The sequence below is a fragment of the Chaetodon trifascialis genome, chromosome 21 (assembly GCF_039877785.1).
Source record: "Chaetodon trifascialis isolate fChaTrf1 chromosome 21, fChaTrf1.hap1, whole genome shotgun sequence".
In the NCBI taxonomy this organism is placed as follows: Eukaryota; Metazoa; Chordata; class Actinopteri; order Chaetodontiformes; family Chaetodontidae; genus Chaetodon; species Chaetodon trifascialis.
Genome location: NC_092076.1, coordinates 8,767,757 through 8,782,930, shown reverse-complemented (window position 1 = coordinate 8,782,930; position 15,174 = coordinate 8,767,757). Strand labels below are relative to the sequence as shown.

At 45.2% G+C, this 15,174-nt stretch overlaps 1 protein-coding gene across 37 annotated transcripts in view; it reads right to left on the bottom strand.

The window, feature by feature from the left end:
- Nucleotides 1-348: 348 nt before the first annotated feature.
- Nucleotides 349-15,174, bottom strand: part of tcf7l2 (transcription factor 7 like 2) — an 89,849-nt gene continuing 75,023 nt past the window's right edge. For 5 of the 37 annotated variants that reach the window (XM_070991369.1, XM_070991379.1, XM_070991383.1 and 2 more), the window contains 9 exons: nt 14,096-14,182; nt 9,655-9,780; nt 9,396-9,558; nt 8,752-8,859; nt 7,997-8,045; nt 7,134-7,184; nt 5,896-5,968; nt 4,641-4,701; nt 349-2,601 (listed from right to left, as the gene is read on the bottom strand). In XM_070991369.1, coding sequence (XP_070847470.1) covers nt 4,659-4,701; nt 5,896-5,968; nt 7,134-7,184; nt 7,997-8,045; nt 8,752-8,859; nt 9,396-9,558; nt 9,655-9,780; nt 14,096-14,182 — 700 coding nt within the window. In that variant the 3' untranslated portion in view covers nt 349-2,601; nt 4,641-4,658. Of the gene's footprint in view, nt 2,602-4,639; nt 4,702-5,241; nt 5,315-5,895; nt 5,969-7,133; nt 7,185-7,996; nt 8,061-8,751; nt 8,860-9,395; nt 9,559-9,654; nt 9,796-14,095; nt 14,183-15,174 lie in introns of those variants that run through there. The other 32 variants (XM_070991354.1, XM_070991361.1, XM_070991365.1 and 29 more) reach the window with 18 other exon arrangements.

The window sequence follows — 15,174 nt, the reverse complement described above, 5'->3', positions numbered from 1 at the left end:
AAAATTGTTGATACTTTGATAATTTCTTGCTCTTTGTTGATGCACACAAGGGTAACAGTGTGTGCCCTTCGTTTACAAGGTTACTTGATGTTAATATAATAAGTAGATAAATGCATTTCATGAAATCTGATAGAGTATTTCAGTATGTGCTCAAAAGCCAACAGATCATTTACTATTACTCTACTCATTTTCTTTTGAGATGCTCAGTAATTACGTCATGTTCTTTGACAATTCTGTGTAAACTAAAGAGGAGAAATGCAACTGGACAAGAGCCTAAATGCCGTTTGAACATTTTATTAGGTTGCCGCACCTGCCAGTGAATTTCAGAATAAAAAGAGGACAAAGATGTGCACATACTAAGTTGCTTTTATTAATACAGAACTGCATGCTACAGAGACTGTACAGCATAAACATTTATTCATTACAAAAAAACATGGTTTTGGAACCATTTAAAATAACAGGAAAAAACAAACGAACAAAAAGATAAGAGCATAAAATAGAACAGGAACATCACAGCCGTTAAGGAAACATTCAAACTATTTATCATTAGCATCTTAATAAACCAGAGAAGAAATCGACAGATTACAGTCGCGTCATGTCAACTACAATGGCACCGAGTGGATGATTCTCTTGTAGCTTTTTTTTACAGCCTCTTGCAACATCAACATGCCTATTTTTTCTATCTACCTATATGTAGTAGTGTACTTAAAAGTGGCAGTTTGTGTATTTTTTTGTATTTAATAGTTTTTTTATGAACCTCCTAATATACATAATTTGGCCCTTGTGGGTTTATACAGTATGATGTCCGCCTTTTTATTAAGTTTAAATTTTAATATTTGACAATTTGCTACCAAACACATTTGTTATAGCAACATTTATACTACATACATAGCAATCTATGTAACGTCACAGCAAAGAATGGTATCGAAATAAAAAAAAAAACAAACGACAACAAAACAAAACAAAAAAAGATCCCTACAGCATGGTTAGAGGGGCAGAGAAAATTATCACAAAATTTGGCACGGAAAATCTGTACACGAATCTACAGTCTTGAGAGATGTGACTGTGCAATAAAAAAGAAGGGCTTTAGACACTTTTCCAACTACTGAAGACACGGTACCCACTGTCTCTTGTTTCAAGTTTTCTTTTCTTCTTTTTGTAAAATGGCTTATAGACGCATTTCTTGAAATGAAGTTGTGCATACTTCTGTTCATGAGATCTACACAGTACACTGAGTGGAATCCAGGTTTTCAGTGAGGAAAGAAATCAATAACAAAAGATTTGCCTTTTAAAACCTCCTTGTAAAAATGGATCATTCATATATAAGTCGCTTACCTTAAGAAAAAATATTTGTACAATGTATTAAGAAAAAAAAAAGTCAAAAAGAGACACATACAAGATACAACAAGCAATCTCTAAAGCAATAAATACTACTGGTCCTAGCGTTGTGACATTTTGAATTTAATAACCCTCAACCCTCCCACCCCGACCTCCCCTCAAGCCCACCCAACTTGCCTGACTCCACCCCAAAGGTAAACAACAAAGAAAAAAAGACAACGCAGTGGAAGAATGCATATTTAACACAGTAATCCCCCCCCCCCCCATTATTCTGTACATTTAAACAAGAACAAGTAACATCACAATTAAAGTTGTTCCTCAGAGAGGTGTCACCGCTAGCCTCATGCCCTCCTAGAGTTTGAACAGATGTCAAATGATTGGTTCGCAAGCTCGTATTTAATACAAATAAAGAAGGAGAACCAACTCTTTCAAGAAAAGGGCTCACTGAATAATCTAGCCTACCTTTTTATATCCGTCTTTTAAACATTTTGAAGTTGAACTAGATAATTTTTCTGTTTGCACTGTTTAACACTACAAAAAAGACAAAACAAAATTCATAAAAATTTTGGCAGATTCACAAAGCTATACTACAGCTCATTGTATCATTTCTTTATAATAATTAGATTTTTTGATAATGATGGGTCAAATATTGACCAATGAACTTCAATAAAACAAAAACTAAAATTTCAAAGCCTTATGGCACAGAAACATAAAGAGAAAAGAACTGACGGCAAGTGAAATATAGCAGAGGGAGGGCCTAGAAAGGTGTGTGTGTGCAGAGCTAGAAAAGAGGAGAAGAATAAGGTAGACTATTCTATAGACTTGGTCACTAGCGACAGAGGCTGAGGGGCCGTGGAGGGGAGGAGCGAGTGGGAATGACACAGCGATGCCGAGGGCCGGGCCATTGAGGGCACCACAGAGGAGCCCGGCTGCCGCGAGGACGAGACGTCACCGTGCTCCAGGGCTCCGTTGTGGGAGGAGGCGCCGGGCGTTTTGCTAGCTGCAGCAGAGTTTTCCAGCTGAACCAAAGATGGTGGAGGCCCAGCCAGGAGGTGCGGGTGGTGGAGTGGCTGGTGGGCCGGTTTCATAGTCAGTGAGAGAGGTTGCATTTGTTCAGTCTGAGGTTTGGACTCTTTTGAGGAGGGGGAGGGAACCACTGAGGAGGGGGAGGATGGGGGGGAGTCTAGTATGCTTCCGTCCGTAGAGGGAGGACTGGCACAGCTGCCTTCACCTTGGATGTAGCGAATGCACTTTTTTTTTCTCCTGAGGGACAAGGCGAGAGAAAGAGAGCATCTTTTAGCATCACATCTTGAACCCGCATCGCCTCTTAGCACGGCTGCTCACTTAAATGCACCTCCAATCGAGGAGAACCCGCCACTTAAAACCGGTTTCGCGTAACAGATAACGTTTTGTAGGTGCATTTGAGTGGCTTCACAACCTCGCGCTAAGAGGAGAGGTGGTAGAAAAGACGGTCAATTTCCAAACACTAAACCATCAGACAGGACAGACATGAAGGAAAGATCACAGGTGAAGCACCTGGACAGGAAGCAGCAGGGAGATGAAAAGCACACAGAGAGGTGGTGATGATGATGATGAGAGAACAAAATGAAGCAGACTGGATGTAGTAATGGTTGCTCTCTGGATGTAAACTCAGCCTTTCTTACAGGCAGAGCTACAGCTGGGGATCAGCCTGTTCTCTCCAGCAACACGAGGTTACTGGACCTGTCTCTCTCCTCTACCTCTATCTGGCTCTACTCGCTCGTCTCCTGAGGGGACAGAGTTTGGATACGAGGCGAAAAAGTCAACAAGATCCACACTACCCCGTATGTGCCCCACAGACACAAGTGTGTGTGCGTGAGGGGTCAAGGCATCATGTTTGCATTCCTGCCTGGGGTCGGGACCCTCCCCCTGCCTGCCGAGTCCTGAGGCCAGGCCCGTTGCGCTCAGTGGAACCCGATGAATGAGCATGGGGAGGGGAGGAAAGTGGAGGGATGGAGGGGGAGTTGGGAGAGCAGAGGATTGGTGCATTTATCTGTGGTGACTCTGCTGCGAAAGCTGTGTTCAGATTTGGTTAAGGGGGAATCTCTGCCCACCTCATCTTTACCCTGACCCTGGCAGTGACCCTTCTCTCAGCTCTCCATTCTATCACGAGGATGCCTGAAGGCCACGGAGTATTAGTATTTAAGACTCGGGGAGGGACAGGGAGTCGGGTAAAAAGAAGTCTAAGGTGTTTAAAAAAGAGAGATTGAGGCTTTTGTGCCACATAAGGTTCATCTACTCTTCAATTAAGGTCATCAAATCAAACCTTTTCCTGTTATTCCGAGGGGGGGAATTCTACGTGTACAGAGAGAGCAGATTACTGAGAATGAAAAGGAAGAGGGACATCAACAAATCACATAAAAGGGCTCACGAAACCTTGAACGCATTCTAGGGTGAAAGACAGGCATGCATTTCCAATAAAGCTCGACAGTACAAGCACACAACAAGGGACGGTGTAGAACACTAGAAAAGTCTGGGAAAGAGTGGGGATGAGGCTTCTGAGTGCGCTCTACACGGATACTGTAGCACCGGGTGGTGCGGAGTATCGACCGCCCGTAAAAAGGTATCATTTTGCCACTACATACACATCTTGCTCTCGATAACTGTCTGTCAAACTGCAACAAATGAGCTAATATCCATTTTTTAACAGACATATCGATTCATAGTATGTGCCTGTGTATGTTATTGATTTCTCCTTCTCGGGGGAAATTACACCAGATGCATCTTTTAGGAAATGGAGCCCAGAGAGAACTTTTAACCTCTCGGCTCCTAAGACGAAAACTGAATTATCGCGCTTTTCCAGCCTCCTGATCTCATGATCCGCTATTATTGTTTAAGGAATAATGCAGCGTTTCTGATATCGTGCGTGTCAGCTGGGAGGGAGAGGAGAGAGCCAAGTGGAAACACCAACAATGGCGGACTGTGTGGAGCTGGGTGAGTGTGACGTCCTACTTCTTTTAAAGACAATTTTAATGGGGAAAAAAACAAGTAGAGGCGTTGTGTGAAATTCTTATTGCTTGAAATTGCGGCAAAACTGGGAAATGTCCTTTAAAAATAGGTTCATAAAGTGATAAAAATACAAATATCACATGACTGAATTTTGACTTTCGAGCCACATAAATGATCAAGACAAATAAAAGGTGTAGGAGCAGAAACAGACAATGTGTTGCAATGGTTGGTGCTGAAGAGTGAAGAGAGTGGGGCAGGGTGTGGTGCAAGCCAGACACAGAGAAGGGTATTACGTAGCAGAAACAAATACCTACCATGAAAATATTCCCAATTCAAAGACTGCTTGTGTCAGAACAGAAAGACAACAGGTAGGGACTAAGTAAGGGTTATTGAAGAGGAGTTTGGAGGAAGAAGAGGTGGAGAAGGAGGAGGAAGAGGGCACAGAAAAGAGTGTCACTGAGCAGGCCCTCAGAGAAAGCAGGGCTAAATTTGTAAGCATAACATTGTTATTCAAAGGACGCCAATTAGAACAAACATGACAGTTAAGATGGGAGGGAATTATCCACTGCCTGGAGAGAAAATGGATTTCAAACCATAACAAGTCCAAGAGTAACGTTATTCCAAATGACACGAGGAAACCCTGATCTTCAGCAAGATGTTTTGTTGACATAAAACGTTCGCTAATCTTATTTAGAAATCCATTTTCTGCCACCGGGCTTGAACCGAGTTCAATGAGGAAAAAAATTGCTGTGAGGGAATTTATAGCAGGAAGCTCCTCAGTAAGGAGAAGGAGCAGAAGAGTTTGCCATCTGTTACCACACTGATGGAAACGTGTTTTGGAGGGATATATTATTCAAGGAGAAGAAGCTGCTCATTGTGGATGTCTTCCTCCCATTGGTACTACAGCAGTTATACCTGCATGGTTTGCACCATAAACTCAGCTGGTCAAGCCCGAACAAGGCACGACACTTCTTTGGGGTATTTGCATCTGTTAGCCAAAGAGGTAGACAAAAACACACACACAGAGACAAAAAAAAGAAAGAAAAAAGAAAATGGACACGTCATTGCACAGACAAAAACATGTAGCCAGGGCTTAGGTTTAGGCTGGCAACACTGGGATGTCCTCCATATTGACCAAACCATCAGGCTCCAGATCCTCCAAGCCCCCGACCCTGCCAGTTTAGGATTTCTGACCAATCTCAGTGAGGCTTATTGTACTGTACATCCTGCAATGAAACCCCCATGACCCCTGAAATGTCTCTTCATCGACACACATGCATCATTCACACAAACACTCTGGCATATGCAGTTAATACCCTTCTTCCCAAACAGGAGGTAAAAATCAAATAGTGGGAACCTAGAGATAGACCGGCAGGGCGTGGCTGGAGGAAGCTGAGAGGTCACGATAGCCTGGCGGGACAGACAGAGGGAGGGGGGACGGGGGGAAGAGAGGAGGAAGAAAAGGCAGCAGCAGCAGCAGCAGCAGCAGAGAGCGAAGGAGGAAGTCCCAGTGTACTGTTGGCCAGCCCTCACCTGGCCCTGGCCAGTGCAAGCACACACCATACACACCTGCACGGGCCACACCAGTTATTCTGTTGATCGAGCCCAAAGCGCGCTCGACACTTCTTAGGAGCGCTCAGGTCTGATGCCGCAACAGGGAGGGGAAGCCAGCAGAGAGGAGGAATAGAACCAAAACCATAAGGAACAGAAATCAAAAGGAGGAGAGAAATAAGGAGAAAAAACAGGTAACAGTGAATCTATGAAGCTTGGCAGTGGCTCATTGTGCAAGAACCCCCCCCCCTCCCAAAAACCCCCTTAAAGCCATTCTCAAGAGTGCCTTCAGAGATAAAAACTGAACACAATTAGTGTGTTCCAGACATTAGTAAAATCAAAATGCATGCAAATCATCAAATTAAGGCATTAATATGGAAACAGTTGCTCTCGGTCATGTAATCTAAAGTCTAGCTGGAGTTAGAGCTGAAGTGCTTATCTGGTGGAGAGGATATAAACGGCGCAAATGCAGACTGGGTTCATTTACTGGTAGATGTTATCAGTGCAGTAAGGGGTTCAAAAAGACAGGGTCAAGGTGGGGGGGGGGAACTAGGCAACAGTAGTAGCAGAGTGCTAAAACAGCACGGTGTGAGTTAGCCCTAGCCAGGGGAAGGATTAAAAAGGCTGGAACCTGAAGAGGGAATCTACTCCTTAGACCTGGCATCAAACACTTGACTGTTTTCCATCAACTCTGGCTGGCTGTTGCAGAAAAGCTGCCAGTCACTTGCTAAATCTACCCAGTAACCGTGTCGTTATGAGAGGCAGAGCAGAGTGACGGCAGAATACTGTGGCATTTGAGTCCAGGTCTTGTCGAGTAGAGACAGATTTGAAGCCAAACTCATGCTGGCCTATAGGAAAGGCACAAGCGCAGCTACTGAAGCATATAGATTAAGGAGGTTTACCCTGACATCATAACCCTCAGGTCATACTCCTAAGCTATAATCTAGTCTTTATGTCATCAGTTCCTCAAGCATAGTGCATAGTGACTTTGCCAAAATACGGAAAATGCTCTGAGCTAAATAGCAACATGTGTAAATGGAGATAAATTAGATATAATCTAGCTTGAAGTCAAACAATAGCAACATTTTAAGAAAAGAAAGCAGCAAACAAAGCAAAAAGAGCATATTTCAAAAGAGAATTTAATCTTAAACCTGCCTAATATAGCACATTCATTGATCAATAAATATACATTAATAAAAAAAAAAGAAGAAAAAATAAACAAGTTAGTAATTTAATACTCAAAATGACATTAGCACCTGTAATCGGAGGGAGTGAAAGGCAAGGGTTTGGAAAATATTCTCTGTGTTCTGAAAAAAAAAGAACAGATAGAGAGGCCTTCAAGAAGAAATCCGTCACCAAACGAGCGCAAAATACATAATAACAAGTCGCCATTTCTCCTCACAACACGATCAGAAGAATATGAATCATGAGAATAAAAATGGATAAATCATAGAATTAGCAAACCTCCTTAATTTTAGGATTTAAGTGATTTGTCTTATGTTGATACAAAAGCATGCACGAAAGCAAGCAAGGGGCAGCCCAGCAAGCACATGCACACACACACACGAGCACACGCACACGCACACACACACACACACACTGTACTGTAGTGCTGTCTATCTGCAGGGCACAGGCATTATAGAACGGGGCCACGCACACAACACTAGCAAAGTTAATGGCTCTCACAATGCTTCAACTTCACATTCTCCAAACATACATATCACAATACCAGAACGCTAAGGGGCAAAGTGGGGAGGAGGGTGGAGGGGGGGTTGGTGTCAAGAGGGGAGGTGAGAAGGAGTGTGGGGGGTCATGCATATTCAGTTGTTAGCTGGGGAAGGCTAGGGGAAAATGGGAAAAGGGGGGTATTACAAGCAACTCTACCATTTAAATATTGCATTGGGTAGCATAACTATACCAAAAAACAAAAAAAATGAGAAAAAAGCCAGGCACAATAACACACACACACGCACACACGCGCACGCACACACACACACACACAAAAGAAACATAACCAAAAAAAAAACACACTAGCTTGACTTTTATCTTGCAAGATGTCACATCTGCCTGACACATGATGGGGCTCTTCTAATATGAGAGATAATTGCAGCTCACTTACCATTGCTCTCTGCTTGCTGCTTTTCCCTTTTTCTCTTCTTCCTTTTCCCCTGTTGGTTAGCCGCCAAAAAAATAGAAAGAAAAAAATAGACACAGACAGGAACCTTAGTTATTATATTGCAGAATGCCCAAAACATGAAACAGAGAATAGGACTCATCTTTGTGTTTACTTATTTATTCATTCATTCTTTCTCTGCCTTTTTTTTTTTCTTCTGTCTCTGCCCTCCGGTTTGTAACAGCCACTGCAGGCCAGACCAGAATTCTCCCGCCTCTCTCTGTTTTCTGTCTTTTTATGCTGTTTTCTTCTTTCTCTGTAATCTTTTGTCTTATTTTCCTCTGCTCTGTGAACATCTAGACATCTCGACTAGCTTCTGCTTTGGAAGACAGATTTCTCTCAGGCTGCTCGTGGAAAGCTGGTCAGCTTGATCCCAAAACTGACCAGAACTGATGAGAATCTGCGCACTTATGTGTCAGAACAAAGCGTCTGGGCCGCAAAGCGTTCACCGCGCATTCATGTGAACAACATCATGGCCAGACTGTTACAAATATTCCTCCATGTCATAACAAGACGGGTCTAGGTCAAAGCAATTTGTCCAGCCTCAGATATACATATCAAAAGAAAATTACAGGAAGAAAGCGATCCCTCAGGCTAGATAAGAAAAAAAAAAAAGCAAAAGAGCGAGCTCATCCTGGTCATGTCACCTAGTGAGAGGGGGAGAGAACAGGCCGTTACGACTTGTAAACTTAAAAACTTACATAGTTGTCTCGTGCTGACCAGCCTGGGTACAGCTGCATGTGGAGCTGTCGCTCTTTCCTGGCCAGCTCGTAGTACTTGGCCTGCTCCTCCCGCGATAGGGCGTGCCACTGCAAAGTGAGAAACAAGGCACAGAGAGAAGACATGGAAAGATTTTTACCCTGAACAGGAAATAATAGAGGTACACAGGTTATGAATTAGGCTACAATCTACAATATTGAGTCTTTTTAATCTTCTAACATGCCAGCGAATCCCAATCATGGTCCTCCATTACCACAACTCTTGATCTCCACCTTGAACCCCGGGTGTGAATCAGCCCATGTTTAGAATAAAAGTAGCCGGGCAGTGGGTCCCCATTGAGAACCTCTATGACAGTGTTTCTCAATTCCGGTCCTCGGGCCCCCCTGCCCTGCATGTTTTAGATGTTTCCGTCCTCCACCACACCTGATTCAAATGATCAGCTCGTCATCAAGCTCTGCAGTGGCCTGATAACGAGCCGCTCATTTGAATCAGGTGTGTTGGAGCAGGAAACATCTAAAACATGCAGGGCAGGGGGGGCCCGAGGACCAGAATTGAGAAACACTGCTCTATGATAAGCTTGACCATCACAGTGTTGGTGTGTGTCCAATGAGCTGTCAGGACTTACCCTCCGCCCCAGGATCTGGTTGATGGCAGCACTTTCCTTCAGTGTGCACTCAGCCACCACCTTGGCCCGCATCTCCTTCATGTAGAGCATGAAGGCGTTCAGAGGTTTCTTTATGTGGACCTGTTTCTTTTTCTCCTCTTCCTTTTTAGCGTCTGACTGTTTCCTGTGGAGGACAAGAGGACAGAAAGGTGAGCAGAGCCGAACTCCGACGAAGCTCCGAGGCTGAAACGTGAGTTTAGGGCGGCCAAAGTGTACTCACGAGCTGTTGAGGGAGCTGATGTCGCTGTGGGAGGATTCCTGCTTGACGTTGGGTGTGACGATGGCTGGGTGAGGGATGCCCGTGGTGTGCAAACTGTGGTGAGGGGGCACCATGTGTGGGGGGAACCTAGAGGACAGAAGACTGTGTAAATCGTCAGAATGGACACGGGTGAAATGAGAAGATGGAGCACATGTATACACAAGACTAAAGACCAAATTCCATTCCCATCTTTTAATGACAAGTCAAAGCAGTTTTTTCCCAATTTCTTTCACAGAAACAGAATTTGCCTTTAGTCACAAAAAAAGACATAAATGCACATACAAAACATCCACATGAAAACGTCCAAGGCCGAGTCCTGCGTTATTACTCGCGAGGAATCAGATTTTACCACTCAAAACGAGCGTTAGGTCGGTTTAATTTGATCACAGAAACCAGCCTGGACAGCTAAACACCCCACACAAAGCTATATACAGTACCATTATGACAAACCATCACTTGACCATCAGTAAAATGTTTTGAAAAAGCTATATTGTGTGGCAGCAAGAAAGCACAATTGCACAAGGATAAAACTCTTGAATGCCATTTTGGAACGACCCAAAAAACCAAGATGCTTAACACTCGAGCTGAGCGCGGTTTTGTCGCCTTTATTTAAAGGCAACCTCGCTCAGATTCATAATCTGCGTCCTCACGATAGAGGCAACAATACATGTCACAGAGTCAATGAAACGTGTTGGCTTGAGGGCTCTATGCACCTTGAACTTGTCTACAGCTCCAGAGAGACCGTGCAGACTCTCATCTATCAGTGCTGGCGCTGATTACACCCCCTCCCCTCGCCTCACATTTGGTTTTTGAGGAAAAAGTTTGTGCCTGCCTTAACGACTGTCACCTATGAGAGCTGAGGAAGGGGTTTCCAAATAAGATTTAAGTCACGGTGACAACGTCTTTCATCCGTAGATGACAACTCATTGTAATATTGGAGGAAAACTGCATCTGTAGCAGTTACATTGATATGAAAATGCCGGGTTTTGGAGGGGTAAAGCTTGAACCATTATCTCTTATCAAGGAATATTGCAAACTAGATTAAAATGTTCTATCAAAGTCTGGTATCACTTCAGGTATTGGGTCTCCATTTGCTTCCCCCCATTCTTTTCTGCCAATTCAGCACTGTCAGCAGCACTGACATTTTTATCTTCATCCCTCTACACTCCTATCATCATTTCATCATCTCCAACCGCTGCACGCATCGAGGCCAGAAACCCTTATTTATGAATTCGTTTCAGTGGCCAGAGCAGCTGTGAGACGCCGCTGTACTGTATGTGCCGGCGTATGTATCACACTAATTATTTGTGTCAGGTCATTTGAACGTGTGCGCGTCGATCTGCATGTGTGTGTTTACAGCGCGGCGCCTCAGCTCCACGTGACCATACACAAATTTAAGAGAAGAGAGGATGAAGGAGGAGAAAAAAAGAAGGAATAATTCTTTTTTTTTCTTTCTTTCTTTCTTTTTTTTTTTTAAAGCAGCTCATTATCCGGCTGTGTCTGGCTGCATGGCTCCGAGCCAGAATATAATGATGAGGATAAACTCGCCAGGAACAACTAGTTTCTGTTGGAGGCCATCTCAGGGGAGTGCCAGCGCGCTCCCCCCTCAAACTCTTTCCCTCTTTTTCTCCTTTCCCCTCTTCTCCCTTCATCACTGACACATTGGTGTTTGTGCCATGTCATCCGTTGATGGGGAGCTCGGCAGCAGTGGCTGCATATCGCCCATCATTAGGGCTGCTGCATTTTCCTCTCTCCCTGTTCACCCTCCCTCCTTCTCTCTGTGCACTTGTTAAAATTTCCTCTGTTCCAAGATCTATTTTTTCTTCTTCTCCACTCCTCCCTGTCCCCTCACCACCTCCACGCTCCTTCGCCCCCCCACCCCACCCCCCCTCGCCACTCCTCCCACTGCCACTGCATGGCCCAGGTTATGGTTTAAACATGACGGCCATCCCTTTGAAGCGCGGGGGCATCATCATCATCATCCGGGCTCATCAGCAGCAAGCAGCGCCTTGGACCAATTTAGCCAACACAGAGAGGGGAGACGCAGTGGAGACCCCCACCCATCCACCCACCCCAACCCTGGGGCTCCTACGTCTCAATCTGAAAGGTAAGAATGGCTGGCAGTGCTGGGGTGGGGGTGAGGGGGGAGGGGTCACTGGCGCAGCAAGCCCAGTGTCAGCCAGTGCCATTTAATTGCCAATGCGAAGCAGTAGCCCCCGTGCCTGTTTAATGTATAATGATCCGGCCGGTGCGCTTCTCCCGTTCCCAAGGAAAAGAGAGGGAGCGGGATGATGGGGGAACATATCAAAGGGCAGGCTTAAGCATAAGGGGCAAAGGGGCCTTCACATCCTCCCACCTGTCACACACACACACACACACACACACACACACACACACACACACACACACACACACACACACACACACACACACACAATATCAGGGACCTGCACTGGCTCCAACCCCATTATCAAAATAATGTCTTTCATTTGCTCCACTGACTGTCTCTACTCTCCTTGGCTCTCTTTCCTCCCGTCCTGAAAGAATGCATTTTTTAACAGGACCTAGGTGTAAGGTGCTCATTGCAGGACTACCAGGTACCAGGATCCCTCCCTGCATCCTAATTCAGTTCGGGCTACGTCACAGGGGACTGATACTGAGGCGCCGCGCTCCTGCAAAGAACTGGCTCCCGACAAGAGTACAAGGCCAGGATGTCTTTTCTCTGCGATTTCCTCCGCTCAGCCTGCTCCCCGCAAATCGTTTGAGCTATCACAACAGTCTGGTCCGTTCTTTGAACAAAACCAACTGGCTGAAGGCTATGTATGAAAGGCTTCTGCCATTTTGCTGACACAATTAGACAGATTTTTACTTGATTTTGTCAACAAATTGATTCTTTTCCTTTGCCCTGTCAAAGTCTGAATTTAGGGTGGGGTTTTTATGTGTGAGGAGGGAGGTTGGGGGGATTTTTTTTTTTTTTTTGGAGGGGAGAGATGTGTTAAACCCTCCCATTCTCCAGAGAGCTCCCAGAGCCCTCCATCTATTCAGTTATACTAATTCAATTAGGGGCCTCATCACAGAGCATTAGCTCTTCCCCATGGCCAGTCCCCCCCCACACCCCAGCCAGTATATTCAATTAACTGCACTGGAAATAAGATGATCACAATGTAGAGGCTGTCATTAAGGGACCAAATTAGCAGTCACTTAAAGCCCAGGTTGGCTGGGTGCTGCTGCCAGATGCCGATGTCTGGACAGACCCACCGTCTGACCCTCTGCACCTGAGAAGGGCTGGGAGGGGCAAATCAGACTCTAACCCAGACACCCGTCTGCAGAGTTTAAAAGCTGAAAGTCTGAATGTTTGAATCACTCAGAGGAAAATTTACCAGCAAAGAGTGTAAAAACTGAACTGAACTGTCTGGGTAAGCTTTCAAACTCAGCTCTCCGTTATTCTCAGTGCTATACTTTAAAAAAGAAAATGACCCCCCCCCCCCCCCCCCCGTGACTCCTCCCTCTCTGCATCTACATGATCCATCAATGTCACAGAGGTCTAAACACGCCGCCCTCAGGAGCTGCTTTTCCAATCAGGCTGTAATTAAACTTAAGCTTGGCCTCATCCCTAGACTCTAAACCAGCGCCGTCGTAAGTGCCCCTGCTGCAAGGGCGTGTGGAGGGGGGGGGGGGGGGGAGGAGGAGGAGTAGGAGGCTGTTTTTTTTTTTTGTGCTGTTGCCTTTTTGGCTCCTCCACACCCACAAATCATGGGCTTTTAGTCCTCCAAAATTAATTCTTTTCGCCTCCCACCAATACAGAGGACATGCGTCCCTCAAGGGAACAGTAAGTACTTTAACACCAACTGACAAACACACACACATGTATACAAGATGGCAACAAATACACATACCCCACCCCCCCATGGGTGCTCTAAAGTCCACAGCAGCACTTGAGCTGGACCCTAATGGGCTGGACCAAAGCAACTAGCCAAGTGTCAGGCCCCGGCTTATATCAGCTAGTCCCCTTCAAAGTGTTGCTGTGTTTGTTTATCTGTCTGCCTGCTCAAACTCACAGCAAGGACATGCCCCAGCTCATTTCAGATCTGCCTGACATGCAGTGGGGGTAAATGTTCTTCAGGGGCCTCATTAGAAAATGATAAATATAATTAATATTTGAGCACGCTAGCTGGAGCCCCACACTGGAGAATTGGCCTTTTGAACACAGAGATGAGGAGTGTGAGCGCTCCTTAAGGGAGAAGTTGCTGCTCGCTGTCTCTGCACGTGAGCGTGCATGTGTGTTGCTTGTGCATTGCCCTCACAGCCAACACAAATACACACAACCGAATGTGTGAGCAAGAGAGAGTGTGTGTGTGTGTGTGTGTGTGTGTGTGTGTTTAGCTCCTAGGGCTCAACTCACCTTGACATGGATGCGTTGACAGTGAGCGCAGTTGGGTAGGGGTGTCTAAAACCCCCTGTTGTGATTGGATAAACAGGTTGACCTTGCCTGGGAAGGGGGAAGAAAAGAAGAAAGGCGAATAGGTAAAGGAACAGGGTTGATGGAAGAGGAGAAGGTAAAGCCCTCTGTCTCTCTCCTCTCCCCACCGTGGGCCTCTTTATTCTCATTTGATCAGGACAAAAATCTAGGGGATTGCAGAGCGCAGATCAAAGGGAGGAAAACTCTGAACAATTTGAATGCCACAAATCTTGATAGCAATGGCTAATTAAATTTCATAACCCTTCGCTCGGTGTCGACAGAGTGGGGCCCTGTTCCTCCCCAAGCTGGAACTAGGTGTTTTGTTGTGATAATTAAAGACGAAGCGCGGGTCTCTTTAATGGAGCCATCACGCTAATTGAGGTCTACACATTCAAAGACAAACAATAATGAATGTAAATTTATACCAAAATAAAGTGCAGCAAATCAAAGGGCACCATGGCTGCGCTCGGGGCCTCTCTCGGTATTTAGATTGCGGTGAGAAAACATTAAATTAACAGAGCTTAATTTGTAGCCTTTTGTCATATTAACAAGTGTTGACAAGAGTTACCAAGGGAGAGCCCCCGTGTGGAATTGTGGGTAAAATACGGGCAATCACGGTTCATTACTCTAATTGGACCATACAGAGACATGCAAAATAGTATTTGCCACAAAGTAGCAGGTTGAGGTTGGCGAGGGCCTGAGGAAGCTGCAGTGGGCTGCTGTGGTCCAGGAGTGAGTGTGCTAGAAAGTTAAGGGCGCAAGTTGAAGTTTTAGAGGACTCGAACACAGAGAGGGGACCCACTCAGGGGACCAAGAGGAGACGGAGACAGCTTCCATAATTGACTTTGTGTACATAAAGACCAACATCCTGCTGCACAGCGTACACACATGTAAGGTAATATCTGCTTTTACTGTTTGCTGTTTTTGTCTTTGATGATTGGGCTTGATATACAGTACATGCTTATTAATCATTACAATATGTGGGCGTCGCTAGCCTTTTCACACAACTCACAGGAGAATAC